The sequence below is a fragment of the Macrotis lagotis genome, chromosome 1 (genome assembly GCF_037893015.1).
Source record: "Macrotis lagotis isolate mMagLag1 chromosome 1, bilby.v1.9.chrom.fasta, whole genome shotgun sequence".
Lineage (NCBI taxonomy): Eukaryota > Metazoa > Chordata > Mammalia > Peramelemorphia > Peramelidae > Macrotis > Macrotis lagotis.
This window is the reverse complement of record NC_133658.1, coordinates 413,464,345-413,490,385: the sequence shown is the minus strand read 5'-3', so window position 1 is coordinate 413,490,385 and position 26,041 is coordinate 413,464,345. Positions and strand designations below refer to the sequence as shown.

At 37.5% G+C, this 26,041-nt stretch overlaps 1 protein-coding gene across 1 annotated transcript in view; it reads right to left on the bottom strand.

The window, feature by feature from the left end:
* SIL1 (SIL1 nucleotide exchange factor) overlaps window positions 1–25,489 on the bottom strand; it is a 330,856-nt gene extending 305,367 nt beyond the window's left edge. The window contains exons 1-3 of the mRNA XM_074212929.1: window positions 25,193–25,489; window positions 6,508–6,622; window positions 4–109 (exon numbers count right to left, since the gene is read on the bottom strand). Coding sequence (XP_074069030.1) covers window positions 4–109; window positions 6,508–6,622; window positions 25,193–25,263 — 292 coding nt within the window. The 5' untranslated portion in view covers window positions 25,264–25,489. The remainder of the gene's footprint in view (window positions 1–3; window positions 110–6,507; window positions 6,623–25,192) is intronic.
* Window positions 25,490–26,041: the final 552 nt, after the last annotated feature.

The window sequence follows — 26,041 nt, the reverse complement described above, 5'->3', positions numbered from 1 at the left end:
TACCTGGCTGAAGGGTCTGCCATTGGTCCGTAGGGTAAAATACATTCAGGTCTTCACTATCAAGTTCTTCTTCTGTTGATGTCTCCTTTTTTTCCTGGATATTATTCTTCTGTGGATTGGATAATGAGAAATGCTACTATATTTAAATATATATATATATGTATATATGTGTATATATAAAATTTATGACCCACTATAACAGGGCAGCAGAGAGAAAATGACTCTAAAGCTATGCCTGCTTCCCAGTCTTCTCATACCGGACATTCCCCCTGCCCACTGTGTCCTCTTTGATAAGGTGACACTAAGCCTCCTGACCTCCCAGCTCTAGACACTTTCTCTGGCTGCCCCATGCCCTCCTTATCACCATCTCTTTTTTTTTCTGGTTTTCTTCAAGTTCCCACTAAAATTTCATCATCCAAGCTTTTCCCAAGACTTCTTAATCCTGGTACCTTCCTCTCTTAAGTATTTTTATCATAAATAGATAGCTTATTTGGGGATGGGTTTGCTTCCTCTCTTCTTCATTAGATTGTGAGCTCCTGAAGGGCATCCTCAGTGCCTACTACAGGGCCTAGAACTTAAGAGATGCTTAATAAACTTCCAAAGTGTGGGAGACTAAACACACTGAAGAGGAAAAAAACACCCAAGCTAAAATCAGTTTGGGGACACTTTGTTTCCTCTCCCCTGGAAAGCTAGGATTAATGTGAAAGGATCTGCAGCACTTTTGAGTTGGAGACAGATATGAAATAAAAAATATAAATTTTTTTCTCTCTTTAAGGACCCCATGAAATTTTCTTCCTGTTCTAATCCTAGGCTTATAGAATAAAAGGCCAAAAGAGATTGGGCCTGGTGATTTTCAGTACAAAACTGGGGAGCAAAGTGGACGAGTTCACAAACATATCCATAAATTAATTTACTCTAGGAAAAAAACCAGCCTACCTGCAACAGAAATCACTGAAACTAACTACTCCATGAAGCATCAGTCATGGTTTCCTGGATACAAAACTTGATCAGGAATTGTAAGAGTTCCTTGAGTCAACCACTTTGATGTTGGCAGGATTCAGACTCCTCTAATGACAGAGAAAATGGTGGGAAGGGTTGAACTAAATGAGCCACCTCCAAGGTCTCTTCCAATATTCAACTATGACCCTACCATCATAGTACAATAGACAAACTCTAGAGTGAGGAGGCCTTGGTGGGACTCCCAGCTCTGCCTCAAACCTGCTGTGAGTCTGGGAGAAGTAATCTTTCTGAGACTGTCTCCTCCTCTATAAAATTGGGGCACAATTTGCATTAATTACTCATGTGGTTGTCAAAAGACTCTTAGATAATGTACATAAAAAAAAGTACCATGTAAGTAACCTAGTATTATTCATAAGCTAATAAGAGGAACACAGAAAAATTACCTGTCAGATCCATAAGGAAAAATTCAAAACTAAACAAGATATAAGAGAGGATCAAAGGAGGTAAAATGAATAATTTTGATTACATTAAATTAAAACACTTTTGTACAAACAAAATCAATGCAATCAAAATTAGAAGGAAAGTTAGAAACTGGGAAAAAATTTACAGCAAATTTCTCTGATAAAAGTCTCATTTCTCAATTCTCAAGAGAATTGAGCTAGACTTACAAAAATAAGATTCATTTCCCAATTGAAAAATGGTCAAAGAATATGAACAGGCAGTTTCCAGAATCAGAAATTATATACTTCCAGAGAAAGAACTGAAAGAGTCTCAATACAAATAGAATAAAAATTTTTTTACTTTATTTTTCTTGGATTTTTTTGGCAACATGGTTAACTTGGAAATATGTTTTTCATAACTTCAGATACATAATTGAAATTACATTTTTGCCTTCCCAATAGATGTGGGATGAGACAGAAACATTAATTTTTTAATTAATGTTAAAAATGAATAAGTAAAAACTTTTCTGAGAATAGAAATTAAAAATTAAAAAGAAATCACAGCTATCAATAGTCATATGAAAAATTGCTGTATATATAATTAGAGAAATGCAAATTAAAACAACTCTGAGGTATCACTTCACACTCATTAGACTGACTAAAATCAGAAAAGTAACAAATGCTGGAGAGCAGGGCAGTTAGGTGGCACAGTGGATAGAGCACTGGTTCTGAAGTCAGAAGGACCTGAGTTCAAAAACAACCTCATATACTTAATAATTACATAGCTGTGTGACTTTGGGAAAGTCACTTAACCCCACTGCCTAAAAAACAGTTGGAGGGCATGTAGAAAAATAAGTATACTAAAGCACTAAAGCATAATTTGGTAGAGCTGTGAACTGGTCTAGCCATTCTAGAGTACAATTTGGAACATACCCAACGGGTCATAAAACTGTGCATACCTTCTGACTCCACAATACTGATTCTACAGATCAAAGTAAAAGAGATTTATATGTACAAAAATATTTATAGCAGCTCTTTCTGAGTTGGCAAAGATTTGGAAACTGAGGGGATTCCCATTAGATGGAAATGGCTAAATAAGTTATAGATGCTGAATGGAAAGGAATACCATTGTGCTATAAGAAATACTGAAGGGAAGTGTTTCAGAAAAAACCATAAAGACTTGTATGAACTGATACAAAATGAAGTGAACAAAACCAAGAAAACATTATATACAATAATGGCAATATTGTAATGATAATCAATTAAAAGTTAGTTACTCAGAAAAATACAATGAATCACAATAGTTCCAAAGAACTTGTATAACCTGATATTCTTTGAGATGGAATTAATATTTCTTGAGCAATATATTTCTGATCATAAGTTAGTCTCTCTTAATCTTTAATTAAACGTTATAAAATCCTAGTCTGCTATATATAGCCTGTCTCCTACAATGTTGACTATACCTGTGTCAGTACTATCTAGTTATCACAATGTTAGTACCTGATCAACAAACTTTAAGATAAGAAACATCCTGGTTGAGCAGAGAGAAAATCCTATTGTTGTTTGTAAACATTTACTCTTCAGCATAAGTGAAATTTTTGTCAATAGGAATTTAAGTAAATATTATAAGAGTTGAGAGAAGAATATTGTAAAACTTTGTATCTATGTGAAATCTCATTGGCTGGTCACCTAAAGTCTTATAGCTCTTTGTTTAAATTGTATAAAAATTTCTCAAAATGTTGGGTCAAGGTTGGCATTGGTAAGGATGCCATCTACCCATGGTAGTTTTAGTAAGATTCTAGAGAATTAAACTTCATTTATAAAACTAACTTTGTTGTTTTGATTTAACCAAAGGAAAATTATGGTTAACATTCTAATGATGAAAACCTCCACAGAGAAAACTCATGGATTCAAATTGCAAACTGAAGCACAAGTTTATTTATTTTTCTCGCTGTTTTCCCCTACAATGTACTAATGTGGTAATGTTTTGCATGGATTTCTTATGTAAAATGGATATCATATTTCTTGCTTCCTCAATGGAATGAGAGAGGAAGGGAAGGAGAAAACTGAACATAAACATACATACTATTTCCTCATCTGTAAGAGTTGAGGGGCTAGACTAGATTATGTCTACTATCCTTTCTAACACTGAAAAGCATGTTCTATGTGAATGTGATTAAACCCTCTGTGCCTCTACTGACTACCTTCTTTCCAAAAACCCCTACCTAGATATGCCCTCCTCTCTGTTTCTTATACTCTCCTGGTCCAACTTTCACCCAGCAGAGAATAGAAAAGTAATCACATAAACTATTCTTTATGCAGGAGTTAAAAGATGATAATGGCTTAATACTTTCCAGGCTTCCAAAGGTATTTACATTTTAACAGGGGATCAAGTTTTCATTTAAAGTAACAAATTTCTGGGGAAGCTAGGTGGCATGGTGGATAGAGCACCAGCCCTGGAGTTAGGAGCACCTGAGTTCAAATCTGGCCTCAAACACTTAATAATTACCTAGCTTGTGTGGCCTTGGGCAAGCCACTTAACCCCAATGCCTTGCCAAAAAAAAAAAAAACTAATAAAAAAAATTCTGATGGAATTATAGACCAAATATGAAACCAATCCAAGAGGCACAGGGATGGAAACCTCTCAAATTACAATATTCAAGGAGTTGGAGCTCTATCAGAGGGCAGTCCCTTCACCATGTTTGACAACACTCAGACACAAATGTTTTCTCACTGGGATATTTTTCCAGTTTCCATTGGCATTTCTACTTGATTTAAACTACAGAAACCCCCAGACAGGGGATCTCTTCTTTAGTTCCATTCTCCCCCACCACACACACACACACACACACACACACACTCCACTCACTTCATTTTTCAACTTCCTTTTGTGTGTGTTGTCTTTCCACATTAGACTATAAGCTTCTTAAGGGCAGTGACCATCTTTTTTTTTTTCCTTTTAATTTTATTTCATTTTATTTTCCCCAGTGACATGCAAAAACAAGTTTCAACATATACTTTTAAAACCTTAAGTTCCAAATTCTCTCCCTTATTCCCATCCCAATCTCCCTCATTGAGAAAAATTAGTTGTTTGATGTAGGTTAGAAATGTCTAGTCATGAAAAACATTATGTTGTAAGAGTATGCACAACCTATCCCCAAAACTGAGAAACTTCAAGAAAAAATATAGTTAAAAAAAAAAAAAGTATGCATCAATCTGTATTCAGACACCATGACAGTTTTTTTTTAAACTTTTATTCCCCAGTGCTAATTTATTAACCCAGGACCTGGGACAAGATAGGCACTTAAATGTTTCCTTTATTGTATTAGTTCTACATTCCCCTACACTACCTGATCAATCCTCAAGGATCATAAAGTCTCACCTGGGGACCTAGAAGGTGTAGGAAAAGGAGGCTGTGGCCACTGAGAAATAAGAAGCAGAAACCTTCTTTGATCAACATAGTCAACCTTTCCAAAAGGTTTTCAATGATTTGCACAAATGTCTTTAGGAAAGTGTAATTTCAGGTGCTGTTGGTCCAGGCTCTGGACACCCATGAATATATCATTAACAATTAATTTTTACTGTTGTGAAGGTGGTTGGCTGCATGATTTGGGTTTTAAATGCCACCAGGACAGCAATTTTTATGGTATGAGAGAAAAAACACTTCAACTCCTACTTGTGCTTAGCACATGATGAAAGATTATGACAAATGGATTCAGCTTAGGAATAGCCATAAGGATAAAAGCAGCTTCTGTTGATGAAAGTCAGTATTAACATTTTTACTAAGACTAGACTCAATAGAGCTAATATAAATGGGCCAGAATAATTATTGCTCTGAAAGCTCATCTATTTGGTTGAACTATTATCCAAAAGGGACTTAATAACATGAAGTCCTTAAGTAAATTCATCAGCACGCCTTTGTTAATTGTGCATCTGTTAAAGCTCAGGGGGGAGAGGAAGAGAATCCTCACAAATCTGGGAAACAAAACTAACTCATTTTCGAGAGATCAAGAACTAGGAAAACAACCCCAATTCAGTATCCTTCCTAGGGATATCCAAAGGCCAGTTAGGCCAAGGTACTCCATATCCAGGACTCCACATCTTAAGATCACACAGAGTTAACACTGCATACACAATTCTCAGAACAGAAATACTGTAATCCAATCATTATTTCCCTTTAAGGATGATAATCAAACTGGCTCTGAAAGAATCTTCATGAGAGAGCATTAAAGGTTCAAAGGACAAATGAGCCTAGAAAACACATTTTCTCCCTAGCTTAACTACAATGCAGGGGTGAGAGACAAAGGAGAAAACAAATGATTTCAGAAGGAAATTTGCCATGAGCCAAAGGTGAACCCTGGAAGAACTAAAGATTTTTATTGATTTGATCGCAATTGTCATTTGCACTTAAAGGGCCTCTCACTGGAGAAAGCCTGGAAACTCTTTACCTAATGCTTAGAAAGAGTCTCAGGAGAATTCTATGGGAGTGAACCCAAGTGGACAAGGGAGGATGAGACTTTTAGAGAAATAAAAATAAAGCCTTCATTCTAAGGTAGTGGTATGGTCAAGGACAGAAAGTAAACTGTAAAGGAAAAGTAAACCTAAGTGGATGCTATGTTTCAAATGCTATTTTCCAGGATAATGGGATGCCAGTTATGATGGAAATGTCAGTGAAGAAAGAACAGAAGAGGAGGGAAAAAAAGAGACAAAAATAAAGGGATAAAAGGGAAACAGTCTTTCCTTGAAATTGAAGGCACTCTCACCTCCATTAGAATCATGAGCTTCCTCATTATTAGATCTTAAGATATAACTTTCAGAAACTTCTTCATCAGACAGGAACAAATAGATATACAGATACAGTGATATACAGATGTAGATATGTATGCATACATACACAAACACAAACACACACACACACACACACACACACACACACACATACACACACATGCCATGGGTGAAGAGCATTGAATTGCAGTCACCTAATGCTGTCTCAACCATTTAAGTTAATAGAAACAAAGGTTTCTCCTCTAGTAACCCCAATAAAGGTCAGTGATTTCTCTAGCCCAGTGCTAGGCTTCTCCTTGTTCATAAATCAAGAACTTACCTGGACATGATTATTATGGCAAGAAGAGATGCATGCAGCTGCCAAAAGCCAAAACACTATGCCCATCAGGGATACTCTTGATGGGGGCAGGACCTGGTATCCCATGGTCACCAGTCTAGAGACACAGAAAGCATAAGGTTAGCATGAATTTAATAGCATCTCTTTTTCATTTAGCTGCACACCAACCAGTCCTGTATTCCCAGTACTTCTGCCATGCATGCAGCAGCAGTTCACACTTAAAACTGGCTTGAAGGTTGAGAAAGAGAAAGGCAGAGGGGAGTTAATGTCAGCTTGTATGTCATCCCTAGCTTTTCAGACATGCTGCAGTTGTCTAATACATGAGTACATCTATGCTGCACAGCTCTCCAATATATTTTACTTGTTTTGCCACCTAGTTGTAAAAGTTAGCTCCAAGACTTTTCAAATTATCTTTTTTTTTTTAGGTTTTTGGCAAGGCAAATGGGGTTAAGTGGCTTGCCCAAGGCCACACAGCTAGGTAATTATTAAGTGTCTGAAACTGGATTTGAACCCAGGCACTCCTGACTCCAAGGCTGGTGCTTTATCCACTATGCCACCTAGCCACCCTTCAAATTATCTTTTTAGGTAAAGTGGGTAAGTCAAAATCAAAAGGCCTTTGGAAGGGAAAAGGATTAATAGCATGGTATGCCCCTCTTTCTTTCTCTCAGCTTGGTGATTGGATTATTGATACACTTATGGAAATCCAATAATAATAATAATAATAATAATTATTATTATTATTATCTCCTCAATATAGCATGATCTACCTGATACCATTCAGAAAGGATTAAAAGATTAATATTGGACAAAAAAATCTTTTGGGAACTGAGTTCTAGTTGCAGTTTTAGAATATTAATACCAAACTATACTTAAATATATTTTCCTGGTTAAAAATTCTCTTTTTGGTTTTTTTGCAAGGCAATGGGTTATCTAACTTTCCGAGGGTCACATAGCTAGGTAATTATTAAGTGTCTGAGATCAAATTTGAACTCAGGTCCTCTTGACTCCAGGACCAGTGCTCTATCCACTGTGCTACCTAATACCCCTTTGGTAAAAATTCTTATAAAAAGTTACCTAAAATGGTCTTAGGATTGAGTTGCAGAGGATAGCATGAGAATTAAGCTAATTTTGATATTTCTCTATTCAAGAAATGCTTGTGGGGCAGCTAGGTGGCGCAGTGGATAGAGCACTGGCCCTGGAGTCAGGAGGACCTGAGTTCAAATCCAACCTCAGACACTTAATAATTACCTAGCTGTGTGGCCTTGGGCAAGCCACTTAACCCATTGCCTTGCAAAAACTAAAAGAAAAAGAAATGCTTGATATAGAATGTTAAATTAATCATTGTCTATAGCAGATTTCTGCTAAAATGCAGAGTACAAAATTATTTTCCCCCCAACAACAGGAAGAAATACTTGGCTGTTCATACGACTTGGATAAATTAGGAGTCAAAAGATTTCCAAAAAGATGGAATCACCAGGATTTATCAATTTAGCCTGACCCTGCTTAAGTCACCTAGGATTTAACTTGTGGTCCAATCCTATCCCCTACAGTCCCCTGTACACTGTCATCTGACTATTTAGTGACTCTAAAGATTCCTGGGCTTTGCCATCTTATAGCACAATGTTTTAATATGTTGTCTTCTCAATTGGAATATGAGCTCTTGGAAAGTAGGAACTGTTTCATTTTTTCTATTTGTATTCCCAAGATTTAGCACAGTGTTTAGGACATAGTAAGAATCATGTAAAACAACTGGTAAAACATTATTACTTTTTTCTTTCATTCATTCATTTAATTCACTAAGGTGATACAGAGATGAATTCAACAAATTAAATGTCCCAGCCAGTAAGGTCCTAAAACCCACTCAACACAATGACATTTCCCAAATTTTGCTTCCCTCCTCAAAGCTCTCACAGCTTCCCTTTCCCATACTCTAGGCTGAGAATCTGGTCTCAAAGATAACTGAAAAAAAATTGATACAATTTCCTAAGACTTCCCTCTCCTATGTTAAATAATTCAAATAATTCTTTCTTCAACCAAGTTCCTCAGGCAATCTTAGTCATCCCATCATACTACACACCCTCTTAAATTTTCCATCTCTCCCTATATATGTAATTATGTTTACCCATCTTTCAAAAGTAAATATCCTCAATTAATACAATCATCCCTGTTATCATCCTATATCTCTTTAGTCTTCTGTTACTAAACTGAGTGATAGAGAAAGCATTCCCAATAAATGCCTTCTCTTCCTATATTTTTTAGGTTTTTTTTGCAAGGCAAACAGGGTTAAGTGGCTTGCCCAAGGCCACACAGCTAGGTAATTAAGTGTCTGAGATCGGATTTGAACCTAGGCACTCCTGACTCCAAGGCCAGTGCTTTATCCACTACACCACCTAGCTGCCCCTCTTCCTATCTTCTTACTCAGCTTAGACACCTGCTAGCTATTTTAACTGATAAGATCCCTGAGCCAGAAGTAAGAAAAACCAGAGTTTACTTCCACCTTCAGACACTTTCTAGCAGTGTAATCCCAGACAAATCACTTAACCTGTGCTTGCTTTAGTTTCCTCATTTGTAAAATGGGGATAATAACAGCACCTACCTTACAGGGTGGTTGTAAGCAACAAATGAGATAATAGTCGCAAAGTCTTCAGCTTAGTGCGTGGTACACAGTAGACATTATACAAATGCTAGCCATTATTTGCCCCCCTTCTAAATTCTCTACAATTCATTATTCAATGGAAGTTGCTGCCTACAAAATTACCAATTTCTCTTAATTGATGAATCTATTGGCTTTTACTCAATACTTCTCTTTCAAGAAGTCTTCTCTGCAGTCTTTCATTATATCAATCACTTATATTTTGCTTTCATAGCATTGCCCTCCTTTGGTTCTTCTCTTACCCCCAAGGCTTAGTGAAACCTCAATAAAAAATTAAATAGGTGTTCTAATCAATTCTAAGATTCAATTATCTCAATGTAGATGATTCTCAGATGTGACTATTTAATTCTAACATCTTTCCTGACTTTCAGTCTGGTAAATACCTAAAACCAGATGTTTTGACAAAGAAGGTATCAATTCTAAACTCACTATGTCCAATACCAAATTCCTTCCTTTTCCTCCAAAACACATCTCTTCAAATGTTATCTGGAGAGAACCATCATTTTCCTGTCTTCTCAGGCTCACAACCCAAGTGTCATCTTTGACTTTTCATTCTCTCTTACTATCCATCTCCAATCTGCCATCAAATTGAATCAACATACCAAAGGTCTCTCTATATAAGCCCCACTCCTTTTCTGACACTACAAGTCTACAGCATCTCACAACCAGATCATCCCAATAACCAGCAGGTTGAACGCCCTGCCTCGAGTCTCTCCCACCTCTGGTCCATCCTTCACTCATCTAAGTGATCATCCTAAAGCATAAGTCTTGTATCTCTCCCATTCCCCCCATTACTTTCAGAATTAAATCTAAAAACCTTCTTGGCTTTTTAAGCCCCTCATCCCCTGATTCCTTCCTGCCTTTCCAATTTTCTTATACGTTACTTTCCCATCCTTCAAGAGTTCCATGAGACACACAGACACAGATTAGATACAGTTGTAGATAGAGAATCTTATTTTAGCAGTCATTTACTTGTTCTCTTCTCTCTTGGAATAAGAACTCTTTGAGGACAAAGATAGCATTTTTGCCTTTCTTTGTACCTCCCTGAACTTAGCATAATACCTGCCTTATAAGTAAATCCTTAATCAGATTTTTGTCTTAACTTGAAGAATTTTGGGAGGCAGTAAATCTAAAATATGTCATTCTCTAGCTGTGGTTTTGAACAGTTTGCCCAGACTCATCTGCAAAATTATAGGGCTCAAACAGATGATATTTAAGACTGTAACAGTTCTGTTTCGGGTTATAAATTCCAAATGGCCAGCAGCAGTTTAGCTACAACCAGATATTGATAAAAACTGATAACCAATCTCAAGTAGTAGGTTTCAGGCTCTATGGGTTACCTCCACAATGACTACAGCCATGACCTAACTAAAGGTGAGCCATGTTATGCTAACTAGTCCAAAGAAGGAACAGTAAACCAAACTGAAGCCAAAATCCTTACAGAGAATATGTCAAAGTTTAATAAGTTTTCAAATCAATAAGTCTAGTAAAAAAAAAGTCTGATTTTCTCTCTATTAAAAGGAATGAAATGTTATCTCTCCATATGTTAATTACAAATTATTACAAGAAGGTTTAATGATTCCCTTACCCTTTTCTTAAATATAATATCCTTGATTCCCTCAGCCCAGGGTGGTCATTACCATAATAGCCTACACCTATAGGTTTCTTGGTAAATCCTAGAGAATAAACTTAATGTCTAACTTATATTTTCTGTCATTTTATTTTAACCCTAAATTAGAAACCAAGCTTACAATTAATTCTTCTATCTCTTATCTCCTTTCTTATAAATCACATATGCAGAAATTATTCTATTCAGATCCCAATACCAACATATCCCCAAAAGTTCAAATTCAGCCTCAGACACATAATAATTGCCTAGCTGTGTGACCTTGGGCAAGTCATTTAAACCCATTGCCTTGCAAAAACCAAAAGGAAAAAGAAAAAAAAAAGAAAACCCAAAACGAGGTCACAAAAAAGTCAGACAAAACTTACCATCTGGGGCGGCTAGGTGGCACAGTGGATAGAGAACCAGCCCTGGAGTCAGGAGTACCTAAATTCAAATCCAACCTCAGACATTTAATAATTATCTAGATGTGTAGCCTTTGGGAAGTCACTTAATCCCACTGTCTTGCAAAAAAAAAAATTACCATCAATATGGTATAGGAAGCTGAAAATTCTCCAGCTAACAAGGGGTTAAGAAAGAGATGAAGGGAATCATGGAGTTTAATTTAGGAAAAAAAACCAGATATCTTATTGTCTGATCTTGTTAACTCTTATACTTTTTGTTTCTTCCTTAAGGATATGATTTCTCTCTCATCACACTCAATTTGGATCAATTTGGATCATGGAAACAAAGTAAAAACTGGCAAATTGCCTTCTGTGGGGGGGTGGGGGGAGAGAAGTAAGATTGGGGGAAAAATTGTAAAACTCAAATAAAATCTTTAATAAAAAAAAAAAAAGAAAAAAGAAAGAGATGAAGGGAAGGAAATAACTGAAATAGCACTCAAAAAAACCCTAACGTCTATATTAGATATTATGTCAATGAACCCAAGAAAATTATTAGCCATTGCAATAGTTTGTCCCCTTGCCACCATTATAACTAGCAATCTATGATTTATCCAAAGAATCATGGAGCTTGAACAAAGACCAAAGACTATTACCTTTAATTTAGGAAAAAAAACCCTGTTATCTTATTATGTAATTTTACTATCTATTATACTTTATTTTTTCTTCCTTAAGGATATAATTTCTCTCTTGTGATATTCAACTTAGATCAATGTATTATACTATGGAAACAATGTGGGGGGAGGGAAGCAAGATTAGAGGGAGAATTGTAAAACTCAAAATAAATAAAATCTTTTAAAAAAAAGAAAAAAGAAAAAACAATCTATGATTGATTAAGGGTTTGATCCTATAACCTTGTGATGCCCCTAGTAGTTCTTTGTTCCAAGGCTCCCTCCCTTTCCTACCCAGAGCAATCCAGGATTTTCTCAAGGCAATGGATCTTTAAGCTCTCTTTTAGGCACTAACTGGAGTAGGGATCATAAAAACCACAATCCAAACTGAAAATGATCCAAGGAAAAAGAACCTGGAAAAAATCCAGAATATATCAGTAGCTCTGGGACTTATTCTGACTGAAGCCTAAATGGATCATTGATGAGCAGGAGGCAAGGAAAAGTGCCACATCTGAAGTCAAGAGGACCTGAATTCAAGTATCAAAATCAGATACTAGCTGTGTGGCCCTGGGCAAGTCATTTAACTTCTGTTTGCCTCAATTTCTCCAACTCTAAAATGGAAAAAATAATAGCACCCACCTCCCAGGGTTGCTGTAAGATTCAAATGAGACAATATTTGTAGTGAGCATTACTATTATTATGAATTTTCTTCCCTGCCATAATACATAATTTAATAGTTTAATTCAGAGTTTTATATCTATTAATTCAAATATCCCTGCTGAATATCATCCTCATACTTTCCTATTTTTCCTTCCTACTATTTCCCAAAAAATAGACTTCATAAAACCTATGGGTTGTAATTATCACAGTTCTCAAACTTGATTCTAGAAAGAAAAAAAGAAAAAGATAGTCCTGGCCTTCCATGTAGCCCCACCTTCTTAGGCTCAATGGGAAATCTTGAGTCCTCTGGCTCACTCTCTCTGGCTTCCTCCCCAGGCTGAGATATTCCTCCTCCTCAACTCAGACTATTAGGTGGCTCTCTTTTAGTTTCATCTAAAGTCCTATCTTCTATCTGAAGCCCTTCCCAACATCTCTTAATGCCAATGCCTTCCTTCTATGGATTATTTCCTTTTTATACTGTATATAGCTTGTATGTGTGTGTATATATACATATATATATATATATATATATATATATATATACATATATATTTGCATGTTGTCTTCCCCACTAGATTATGAGATCCTCCAGGGCAGGGACTGTCTTTTGCCTCCTTTTTGTATCCCCCAAATCTTAGCACAAAGCCAAGCACATTAGTAGGCACTTAATAAACATTTATTGACTAACTTTTCAAAGGACATCTGGAACGGGGGGAAAAAACACACTCCTGTTGAACTAAAAAAGTCTAACAGAATGGAAAAGTACAGGCTCAGACACTAAAAATAACTGCTGTACTTTTACAGCAGAAAAAGACTTTGGTTTTTGCTGGGTTTTTCCTCCTCTTTTTCCTTTAACAAAAATGAGAAGGCTGAATGCCACATAAACTTTCCTGTGGCCAAGCTCTCAAGGGGCACCAATTCTAGCATTCCTAGAGACAGGGAGTTTACAAAAACGTGTTCAACTCCAGGACAATTTATGACATGTCTATGCAAGGGAGGCCACAAAAAGTGAGACCACAAAGGGCCACAGGCTATGACAGCTGATGAAAGGTGGCTGATGAAGCAGGAACTGCATCATGAAGCAAAATAAATCCTGAGTCCCCAGCTGACCAAAGGAGAAGATGAGATGAGAGGAAGAAATGAAGAAGCAAGTTTAGAACCATACAGACAAGGAAAGAAAGGAGCCAGATTAACCCACACTTTCAATTCAGTCACACTAGTTTTCATCTCTCCAAGCAGTACATGTTAATGTAATACACAGTAATGAGTGGAATTGGATTCCCTTCATCAAAGCCACTACTAAGCAACAAAATAGGTTCTAGGGAATAAAAAGAAAAGGAGAAACAAAAGGAATCAAGACAGAACAAGGATGAAGAAGAAGAAGGGAATTAAGAGAACAAGGATAAAGAAGGAGGAGGAAGAAAAAAAGGAGATTACATTAAAGAAAGGGCTGAGGTAAACTGACTGACAAACCTAACTTCCAAAAGGGCAGGCTGATTTGCTGCCATGCACAGTTGGCAAAGCAAGAATGGTAATTTCCATATTGGCTCCCATAAAGAGAATAATACCTCCAGCAGCCTTCTCTAGTCATAGAAAAGAAGGAAAGATTGATCAATTCACCAACTGGATCCTTCATCTTCTCAATAAACACAAATTATACATATGAGTTATTCATCCCTTTAATTCCCCCTCCCATAAAAACATAAGCTAAGGACAACAAGACGACAGCTAAAGGGGCTATAGAGAAATGAAGTAAGGACTATTCCCCCTTCCCTCTCTCCTGGTAGCATTAGTCCCAGGATCAGAAGCCCTGGAATGAACACTAAATAAGAGGGGTAAAGCTAGATCCTCTTTCCACTAAACCAAGGAGAGCTGACATAACCTAGCCTTCCCCCAAAGCAAGATAGGTGGAGGGAAAACACACTTTTAACCGGGAAAATAGTGGCAGCTAGGTGGCACAGTGGATAAAGCACCAGCCCTGGAGTCAGGAGTACCTGGGTTCAAATCCGGTCTCAGACACTTAATAATTACCTAGCTGTGTGGCCTTGGGCAAGCCACTTAACCCCATTTGCCTTGCAAAAACCTAAAAAAAAAAAGAAAAAAAAAACAAATAAACTGGGAAAATAGTTTTGTCCACTTTATCCAGCAAATTGAGCAAGGTAAATGTTTCACAGCCATGATCAACAAGGAAGGTCCAGGATCTAGCTAGGCAATATTAGCAAGGAGCCCAACATTTGGAGTCAAAGTCTTACACCCTAGATAGAAGGTCATATGAACACACAGATTTGGTAAACACTTGGGAAAAGTTCCCTGATATAAAGTTACCTATACAACTCCTCCTCCTTCAGGTGCAAAGTCCAAAACTGCCTGGAATACATCAAAGACAAGTTTTCTCATTACCCTTAGACCCATTCTGTTGACAAATCTGTATTTTTTTTATTTTATTTTCTTCACCTGATTTAAAAAATCATAGCTCAGCCTGGGAAAAAGAAGCTTATTTCAATATTCTACCAATAAGTCTTCCCCTAAGTATCCTTGGGCTTCAGGACAAAAGAGATAATAAGGTACTTGAGGTGCCCATATTTCTATCAAAATCATCCATTTATAGACTGTGACACTACTTAAACAAAGGTTGGATGTTCTGAGCAATCTGTAATGCCAGCTTACAGCAGCCCAGAGCAGATGCTCTGGGGGAAGAGTGTGGGTATGAGTTTAGGAGGAAGGGGGAAGGGGGAACTTGCCAGCCCTTGCCTACCACTCATTCTGATTCCATTCAGAAAGAGCAGGAAGAGGGAATTTCAGGGACCTGGGGGGGGGGGGAATAATCACAGATCAGACAAGATGTTTTCATGTCTCAGGGCACAAACACAAAAGGAAGAAAATATACACTGAAATGTTGAGAGCTCGGTTGATTCCTAGAAGTATAGATAAATCTGTTCCAGAGTCATAAATCAGTCCCCCTAGGGACCAGATATCCCAGAACTGCTAACCACAGAAACTCTTATTGAAACCCTTCTGAGGCCCCACTGGAATTTGGCTGATTATCACAGAAGCTCTCCCTTACTCCTAGAGGGGAAGAAAGAGGGAGGGCACCACAAATTCCAATAAAAAGAAGAGGATTTTTTTCCCCATTCAGATCACATATGACATCAACTCACATGGAAAGCCCAAACCAGAATTCTAAACAGGTATCCTGCTCTACAGTTTAGAGTTCTCTCTAGTAAATCCCCTCTCAGGCTCCTTCTCTCTATGCATCACCCCACAATTCAAACTTAAGAGACAAAAGCAATTTGTTGTATTACAACTCACATAAGAAAGAAAGGGATTTAAACAAAGACTCCAACAGCTGAAGATCGGAAAGAAAGACTGGAAGGCAAACAAAGCCCATTCACCATATTTCCAATATCATCAATCAAATGAGTCTGTGGCTATTGCCAAAAAGAACAGCCAATACTCAGGAACAGCTGGAAGAACAGCTGGAAGACAATACACTATTTTGTAAATTGAAGGTTAAAGAGTGAGTTCTTCCCTGAGATACACATTCATGATCATTTATGGGCTGCACAAGTGCACATACACATATACAGCCACTCACCTCTTTATAAACAAAAACTTGCCATCTAAATTAAATAGGCAAATGTGAGACTGGAAAACAAAAAGAACAAAGAACAAAGAAAAGCTATTGACAACAGAAAAAAACAACATGAAGAGACTTAGGAAAGAAATTAATCATAAAGAACAATATGAAGGAAAAACAAGGCTTGGAGGGTCAAGCTGGCAGCCTTTTCTCTCAGAAATGTAATATAGAGACAATTAGCTAGAAGAACCCCAATCTGGAAACAAAACCTGTGAGTTCTGACTCCATAATTAAGTTACTAATTCACTATGAGACAAAAAAGCAAGTGATGGGGTCTTGAGGTCTGACCACCTACAATCAAAATGGTACCTATACCATAAGGCTGAAAACAAGAATGAAATGAGTTATATAGATTCTGAATGCTGGCTGTGATCACACCAGGATAAATTTAAGGGGGAAAAGGGAAAGTATTTAAAAAAAGAAACCACTAAAAAGCTATGATTTGGGGTTCATGTCTCTGTGCTTCAGTTTCCTTATCTGTAAAATGTAGGGACTGGACTAGATGATTCTTAGTCTCTGGTGTCTATTTAAGCAAGAAAGAATAGGAGGAACAAGATGAAACCTAGGACTCTGGTTGGCTGAAGAGCTAAAAAACAAAGAAATATCAGAAGAATCAAAATAAAAGAAACTACAAATAAAATATAGACTTTCCTAAAGAGGCATGACCCACCCTAAGAAGTCCTTATGGCAAAGAATTCCTTCACTAGTCCAAATGAAAGAGAGTCCCCGCTGAACTAATAGGCAGCAAAATAACATAGAATGGAATGGGATAGTTTACTTTTGATATTTGATATAGAGACTAGGAAGTTAACAACAGGTGCTGATTTTCTAAGGGAAGTAAGGACATTGTATCTTGTTTTAGAGGCCTTGAATTTGGTGAGGTAATAGGTCATCCAAATAAAAATGTGTATTGTGAGCATTTGAAGATATGAGGTTGGAACTTGAGTGAAAGGTCAGAATTACAGATTTAGAAGTCATCACCAAAATGGTGAGTTGAAACTAAAAATGGATAAGTTTTTCAGAAGAAAAAAATATAAAGAGAAAAGGACAGAAAGTCAAGACTTGAGTCTAAAATAAGGAAGTAATAGAAAGAAAAGCAAATGAAGAAAAACCATCAGAGAAGTAGGAGAACAAAGATATTGGAGTGTCATAAGCATTTAGTAAAGAAGAATTTAAGTATTTAAGTAGTGGGGGTACAGCAAAAAAAGGTAAAAATATGATCCTGACCCTCAAGAAGTACATTCAAATGAGCAAAGAAAACATGTAAATAACTATGTATAAGCAAGATAAATACAGAGATAAAACATGTACAGATGAATGGATATATGGACATTTGGTTGGAAAAGGGAAGAAAATCTCAAGAGAGAAAGAGGAGGAGAAGAAAAGAGAATGGACTAGGAAATATCTCCTGTAAAAGGTGGAACTTTAGGTGAATCTTGAAAGAAATCAGGAAAGATAGGAAGGAGAGGGAGGTAAGGTACATTCCAAGCATGTGGAATGGAAAGGAGGGAGCAACCTATGAAAAGGCATGGAGCCCAGAGTTACAGAGTCATATTTAAGAAGTAATAAATGGGTATAACTGGATCACAAAATGAATGGAAAGGAGTAAAGTATAAGGAAAGAAAGAAGAGATTCAGGTTATGAAGAGTTTAAAATGCCTAAGTGTTTGATATTTGATCCTAAAAGTATCTGGGAGCCAGATGAGTTTCCCAAGAGAATAAAATGGAGGGTTTAACATAACCAGACCCATTATTTGGGAAAATCACTTTGGTATTTGTGTGGAGGATAGCTTGGGTTAAAGGGAGGACTGAGGCAAAGAAATAAATTAGAAGGCTATAAAAATAGTTCAAGACAGAAGTGATCAGGACCTGTATTAAGGTATTCTCTACTATGGTGGTTGCCATGTGAGTTTGGATAATGGGAGATAAGGAAAAAAGAGGGGATGATAGTCAACAATGACAAATGCTGAAGTAGTCAAAACAGAATCATGATAAATATCACTACATCAGGCCAGTACCACCATACCACCCAAGGCAAGAATATAAAATTGTATCTCTATTCCCTTCCCATGATCACATATACCAATCTAATGTCAGGACTGCTAGCAAATGTACATTTTTTTATATCTGCACTCCTCAATTTTAAGAGCCTTAAGTAAAAAGCCTCGTTCGTCTCGGTTTTGCTCTGGCTTTGGATCTGGCAATAAGTTATGAGTATAATTTCAATAAACACAATGTGGAGTAGAATGTGATTGAGTCACAGGCCTCCCCAATCAGGCTCTAATCTAATCTTTCCAGATTTAACCTCATATTACTCCCTATATGTATGCTATATTCCCATGAAACCAGACTATTCTCTGTCTCCTTTATGTTCCCCATCTATGCTTTTCTGACCCCATACTATTGCTTAGTATATTTCCTAGGCTTGGAATTTCCTTTACTTCCCATTCCTACCTATAACTTTAAAAAAAAAAGAACCAAATGCCAAGCCGTCAATAAAGCTTTCCCTGAATCACCTAACCACCAACCAATTAAATCACTGAACCTCATAAGAGGCAATTTTATACCTCTTGAATGTACTTACATACAGTTATTTATATATGTCCTATACCTCTACTATACTATCATCTCCATGAAATGATTGTGCATTGGTGAAACATCATCTCCCATAAGGCCCAAAATAGTGCCTACATATACAAGTGTTTGTTGAATTTCTTTTTTTTTAAATAACTGCTTATTCCTTTATTTTTTTTTTAATTTTTTTTTTATTCAAAGCAATGGGGTTAAGTGACTTGCCCAAGGTCACAGAGTTAGGTAATTAGTAAGTGTCTGAGGCTTGATTTGAACTCAGGTCCTCTTGATTCCAGGGTTGGTGCTCTATCCACTGTGCCACCTAGCTGCCCTGTTTGTTGAATTTCATTGCATCATGCAGAGCACCTCCCCCTCCTTCCTATCTTTCCTGATTCCTTTCAAGAGAGATACTTGTCCCACTGTCCTCTGGATGGTTCAGGTCATATCTGTAGCACTACGGTTCAAATTCTGAGAAGTATAACTGACATATAGGAAGAATAATTAAAGAATTGGGGGTGTTTAGTCAAGATAAGTCTTAGCACAAAAAATCATCTTTAAATATTTGAAATGTATCAAGTAGAAGTAGTATTAGATTTGATCTGTGTAGTTCTTTTTTTTTGGTTTTTGTAAGGCAATAGGGTAAAGTGACTTGCTCAAGGTCACCCAGCTAGATAACTATTAAGTGCTGAGGCTGAATTTGAACTCAGGTAATCCTGACTCCAGGGCCAGTGCACTATCCACTGAATCACCTAGCTGCCCCTGTATACTTTTAAAAACTAGAACTAACCAGGGTCAATGGTATAAATCAAAAGGAGGGAGTTATTGGATCAATAAACAAAAAAACTTCCTAATAAGTAGCATTGTTCTAAAAAGATTGAATGGTTAGCCTTCAGAGACAATGAAACTCACCATACACAGATTTGATGACTACTGTAATGTTCAAGCAGAAACTAGATATTTAAGGAATATTACAGAATTTAAAAGCAGGATATGACAATGGATGGGGTACTTAGGCTTGGATTTAGGAAGAGCTGGATTCAAACCCTACTCCAAACATTTCCTGGTGACTGGTCAATTTAATTTCTCTGTGCCTCAAACAAAATTTTCTAAGTCAAAGGTGAGTTAAAATCTATTCCACGCAGGAGTTTCTACATTGACAAAATCTCTAATTTTTCAAATTTGGATAGAATCCTTGTTGGGGGAGGGGGTAAATGAGATCATCTCTAAGTATGCCAAAAAGAAGGGTATTGCCCACTCAGAAGGTAGAGTCAAAGAGAGAATTAGAATCCAGGTCCTCTGACTCATAACCAAGTCCTTTTTCTATGGGTGAAAAAGAAGGCTCTCTAGATTGGACTCCTAGAAGGGGAAGGGGAACTAAGAGGGATTCATCTTTTTCACACCTCTGCCTCCTGCCACAAAAGTACCTAACACACAATAGCATAATAAAATCACAGCCAGAAGTAACTGTATGTTTTATGCAAAAAAAGAAAAAGAAAAAGAAAAAATCTCTGGGGGGAAAAAAGAAATGAGAGAGGAGTTACCCCCCACAACACCAGATGAAGGTCTTTTCTGTCCTATGAATAAGATATCTCCATTAGAGCAATTGTTCTGTGATTGTCCACAAGCTGAGTCTCTGATCTTGCTACAAGTTATGCTTGAGAATGTCTGCAGACCTCATATATATTGGTGACAACACAAATGAAGCTTCCATTAAGCCTGTTCTTAATGGGAAGCATTTGACTGACGCTTGCTGGCTCTGCTTCAGCACCGGCTGCAGCACTAGCTGAGTGAAGCCACTACAGATCCCACTTCACAATTCAAAAGAATCTGAAGACTCAAGCATATTTCATTAATTTCCACTGCTGTTTCTTCTCCCTTTAGTAGTTAAACTCTAAAGATGGGCTCTGAAAGATTCGTGGGCATCCAGGACATCTACATCTTGAAATCTGAAGCATCTCCAGAGAATGGCAAGTAAACATTCGGGAGGTAGGAGACAGGTGTGGAGAAAGAGGCAGGAAGTGAATGCTTCTATATTCCTTTCTGAACTAAGTCTTCAAACTCTCTTTATGTCAAGGACAAATTATTCCATCTGCCTCTCCAGTTTCCAGTCTAAATCTCTAAAATATGGTTCAATCCTCCACCTCCACATTACTCGCTGGTCCAACCCTAACCATTCTCAGCAAGAGATTTCTAGTATCTTTCCCTAGAAAAGCTCCAAACACTTCTATGTGATCTCCCCCACCCCATATAACATGGGACTACAGTAGAGCTAAGATAAAATTTATCCACCTACACTCTAAAAACAGTACAAATGAAATGGTCTGTGCTTTATCCATTGCTCAGCACAAAGCACATCTGTAGCTGAGCTGGGACCATCAGGCAAGGCTTGGGACTCTCAAACTTGTACTGATTGTACAAAACAAACAAATCAATATTTATTCTGCCACAATAGCTCTGACCTTTTAGGTAATAGGGGTCCACAATATCCCTGGATTCCAGAGACAGATTCAGGTAAAAAGTTATTTGCATCATCATTGGTCCCCCAATGATGGGTCTGGGTCCCTGACAATAGAAATAAATATAAACTTTCCTTGCCTTCAAGGGGTCTTTTTCCAAACAGCTAGCAGCCATGGCTCTCCCAACTGGAGTCCTTGAGAAGAACACTAAAGAGAAAATCTAATAAGGACTAGTCAGCATCTTAATGGTTATTATTGTGGGCAATCTGAGATACTAATTCTCACTCATTAATGAGGAGGTGAGCAACGACTGCAGCTGTAAAATAAACTTTCAGAAGCCCCAAGAAAACAGCATTTACTCACTGAAAGTCCTTAGCAAGCAGGCCAGGTCACAGAGTGAAGAACTTGTTACTACTATGCTAGTTCTAAATGTGCCTTCCAGGTACATCAGCGACTCAACCAATATCCTATTTTATTTTTAACACGTACAAGAGCCCAGGGCTATTTATAATCTTGGATCCTTTAAAACTTGAAAGGGAGATGAATTTTAAAGTGTACACATTTACATACGTGGGTGGAAACACAAAAACCAGATGCCTTGCATGCAGCTTGGAGAATCATAACTCCAAGCTTTCATGATCCTACCTAATGCCCTGAGAAAAATCAAGGGGCGGTAGAAGGCTGGATGAGTAGCCAAGAAACAAAGAAACCTAAATTTGGCACTGATGAAGCAATTAAGGAGCAGATATTTTTAAATGCATTGTTTTTGTGCTAAATATATATATATACATATATATATATATATACATATATATATGTATATATATATATATATACACACACACACATTTATTGATGGTATTAGATCATAAACCACAGTTAATTCCAGGGTCCAGCACATGATCTAATATAAGAGACATTTAATAGATGTTTATCAAAAGGAATTGCTATAGAGATTCACAATTACCAATATAATCATTTTTCCATAATTCTATTATATTATATTATATGTATGGAAATGTTTTTTCAGTGCTTATTAAATTCATAGGTGTTTTTTTTAAGTTTAAATTGAATTACTAAAGAAATGCCCAGAAAATATAGGGTCTACCACAGTTCTCAATCCTCTTGTGTGCCCATCGCTTTCATTTCCCCATAAAGATGATGTTCTGAAAATCAAGATATAAGAAAGGACTGAACTGACACACTCAAAAGTCCACTTGCTGGTTCAGAAGATCACAACACAAGCTGTTGAAACAGAATCTCTATCTGTGGTCCAGTTCTTCCAGCTCAATGCAGTAAGGGTGAATAGTGCCCTGGAATAGGACTGGGCAATCGGATTGACCTCTAAAAATCCAATCCAACAGATATAGATTAAGTACCTACTAGGCACCAAGCACTATGCTATTGAGGGATATACAAAAATGGTAAAAAGAAATCCCTACCCTACTGTAGTGGGAGAAACAATATGCAAACAAAAGTAAACTAGATACAGGATGAATAGGAAATAATTAAAAGTGAGAAAGCACTAGAACTAAGAGGGGTTGGGGAAGGCTTCCAGGAAAAGGTAGGATTGTAGTTGGAATTTAAAGGAAGCTAGGGAGCCAGTCAGAGTGAAGGAGGGGAGTGTGCAAGGCATGGTGGATAGCCAGAGACAAGACTCAAGGCTGAGAGATGGAGTGTCTTGTTTGTGAAACCACCAGGAAGTCCATGTCATCAGATTGAAGTCTATTTCTGGGAGCATCAGGTTGAACCCAAATCATAGCACCTAAAACTGGAACAGGGACTCAAATGCAAGTTCTTTACCCCCAGGTCATAATCTCTAAGGTCCCTTTTAACTTCAAATCCTATAATCTGAACCCAAACTAACCTTTTCAAAAAATAGTTTATTTACTAATGAACTATTCACTTATTCAAAAGGCTTAATTCCAGTGATTACTGGATTGGTCCCTTTTAACTTCAAATCCTATAATCTGAACCCAAACTAACCTTTTCAAAAAATAGTTTATTTGCTAACAAACTGTTCACTTACTCAAAAGGCTTAATTCCAGTGATTACTAGATTGGGCTACCTAAGGGCTGGCTAGTACACCAAAGACTAAACTATCTATTAGAGTCACGTGTCAGGAAGACAGAAGAGAGCTATTTGGGTTTGGGTCTTGAGTTCTGCATCCTCACTTCAGCCCTATCCATCTGGCACAGCCTAAAGCCCACAGGGAGCACAGACTTGCAGCTGGCATTCAGCTGACTAGGGTGAAAATGAGGAAAGAGAACTCAAAAATGCCAATTCCTTAAGACTCATTTTTACCATCCTTCTTAATCTCTCCATGCCCCTCCTCCAGCCCATCAGATATACAATCATCAGAAACACAATATAAGGCTCTTCTTGCCCTTCATAGATAAGACTGTAGACAGACCACAAAAAACAAAGCTGCTGGTGGAAAAGGTTCCTAAAAAGGAGTCAAATTCCCTCTGCTGCTATCAGAACAACAGCATATTTCACTTGGGAGCTTTTTTCACCAGGGAATTCTGCACCTCTGTCCTGGCAAGAGAGTTTCACAAGAATGCTCCTCAGCCAGTTTTGCCCTTGGTAATACATCTCCTATCCTAGGACTTTCTTCCCTTATACCTACATGCAATTTTAACAAGATAACTTTTTTGGGGGGGGGGTCTTTGTAAGGCAATGGGGTTAAGTGACTTGCCCAAGGTCACATAAGCTAAGTAAGTATTAAGTGTCTGAGGTCAAATTTGAACTCAGGTCCTCCTAATTCCAGGGCTGGTGCTCTATCCTCTGTGCTCCCTAATTGCCCCTAATTTAACTTTTATGGGAGAGCTCTTTAAACCAAAATAGTTATTCTAATGGTAGCCTTAGAAAGGAAAAATTATTTGGGGGTCAGAAAAACGTAACTTACGTGTGTACCCTGACCATTAAGACACTAAAAATTTATTCACTGAAAGTTCTTTAGGAGTTTAGCTCAGGTCAACTGATCTTTTGTTAGTAAACTAAAATGATGCTTCCTTTCTTCAGTTTCTCCCCTACCTTCCCTTGACTCAATGTCAACAACTTACCAATTCATCCTTCAATGAGTCCTGTCAAACACAACAAAATCAGAGGAATGCAAAAAATATTAATTCTAGCAATCATAAAGGTGGGACCAGAAACATTTCTCCTCTCCCTGCCCCCAAGAAGTATCTATCCTAAACCCAGTCAATCTCCCATGACCTCTGAATTATACTGGAAAATCAAAATATCATCATCCCAAATCCCAGATGGCAGGGTGAGTATCCCATTCCAATAATAGCTCACTAAATCAGCAGAGAAGAGAATAACCAGGAAAAGAAACAGCTGAAATATTTTAGCAGCTGTAAATTATTTTTCTCTCCTCTCCCAGACCAAGCTCCCATTCAAATGTTTTCCAAGCCCCTACTCTTCATTTAGGGTTGGCAAGCCTATATATGTGAATACTGATACCTAAATTCTGGTTCAAAAAGCAATATTAAAATTCTAATTAACTGATATTTAAATAACTATGTTTAATGTCAACAAATTCACAGTTTAACTTTAAACATACTTCAGTTTATTAGTTGCTTAATTAAATTTCTTAAGAATCATGGACATTGGCACAGAATGTGTTGTCCATAGGGAGTCACTCCCAGCTCCTTCAGTAATCTGAGAGAAGAAAATTGTGAGTGCCACTAGCAAAGGTTAAAGGGAACCCTATACTCCCCCACATGCGCTCCTAATGAGGTAGTTTCTCATTGTTTGTCAGGGATCAAGGAAATAGTATAATTTTCCTAAATAGAGAACAAACAAATTCTGTATGTGGAAAGAAGCCAAACTGGGCTACAATTATTTTTTACAGTACAGGAAAAAAGAAAAAAAGACTTTTCTGCTCTCTCTCTCTCTCTCTCTCACACACACACACACACACACACACACACACACACACACAGAAAGACTTTGCCCATCTGTTATCAGTTCTTCTAAAGAGTGGTATATCACGAAACAAGCACACTTACTGAGAGGATACCACAGGAGTTAGTACAGCAGGTAGGGTTACAAGTTGACTTGCCAGCAGGCACATCAACATCTCTAGTCTAGCCCTGCCCTAGAGCATCCATCCTACAACTGATTGGATTTCAAGGCACAGAAGAAAAAATACCTCTCAATCTGAAACCTAGGAAACAGACTTCAGCTGAGTTCTGTTTAGAATGCAGTGTCACCTCTGGGGAGTCCAGGGAATTCACAGGGAACACAGGACACTCCAAGAAAAAAAGACTTCCTGCATTTGGCCTCTCATTACATAACTACATGTCAAATATCAGATACTTGCCTTAAGTAAACACATTCAGGAAACAATCTGTTACACTGCCAATTTATAGGCAAGATACATTTAGCTCAGAAGCAAATGGCATACATGCAGTCTTTATTTCAGTTGGCGGGAATGATGTCCCTAATCCTAGCCAGCCTCAAGAGATCTGTCGTTTCAGGAGTAGAAAGGAGGAAGGAAGCAACTTGTCTCATGCCCAATTTTTCAGCACTATTCCTTGAAGCAGCTGCCCCATTCCACTCCAATTACTTTAGACATTTTACTAGCTTCTGCAAGCTTCCCCCTTGCCTTTGCGGCTTCCCTTCCCCCAACTACTACTTATCTGAAACTGAAGTAGTTTGTCATTCCCCTCCTTAGGAGGAATTTCCATTAACTTATTCCACTGTGTTTCTCTTCTTGGTGATTTTACTAAACTGTTCTCAAAACTGCTACTGCAAACTTCTGGTTATACCATACAGGAAAACACTTTATAAAGCAAGCATAATTAATATCCTAAACCCTATTCCCTAAAAAGCAATCATTCTACTAAATGAGTAGA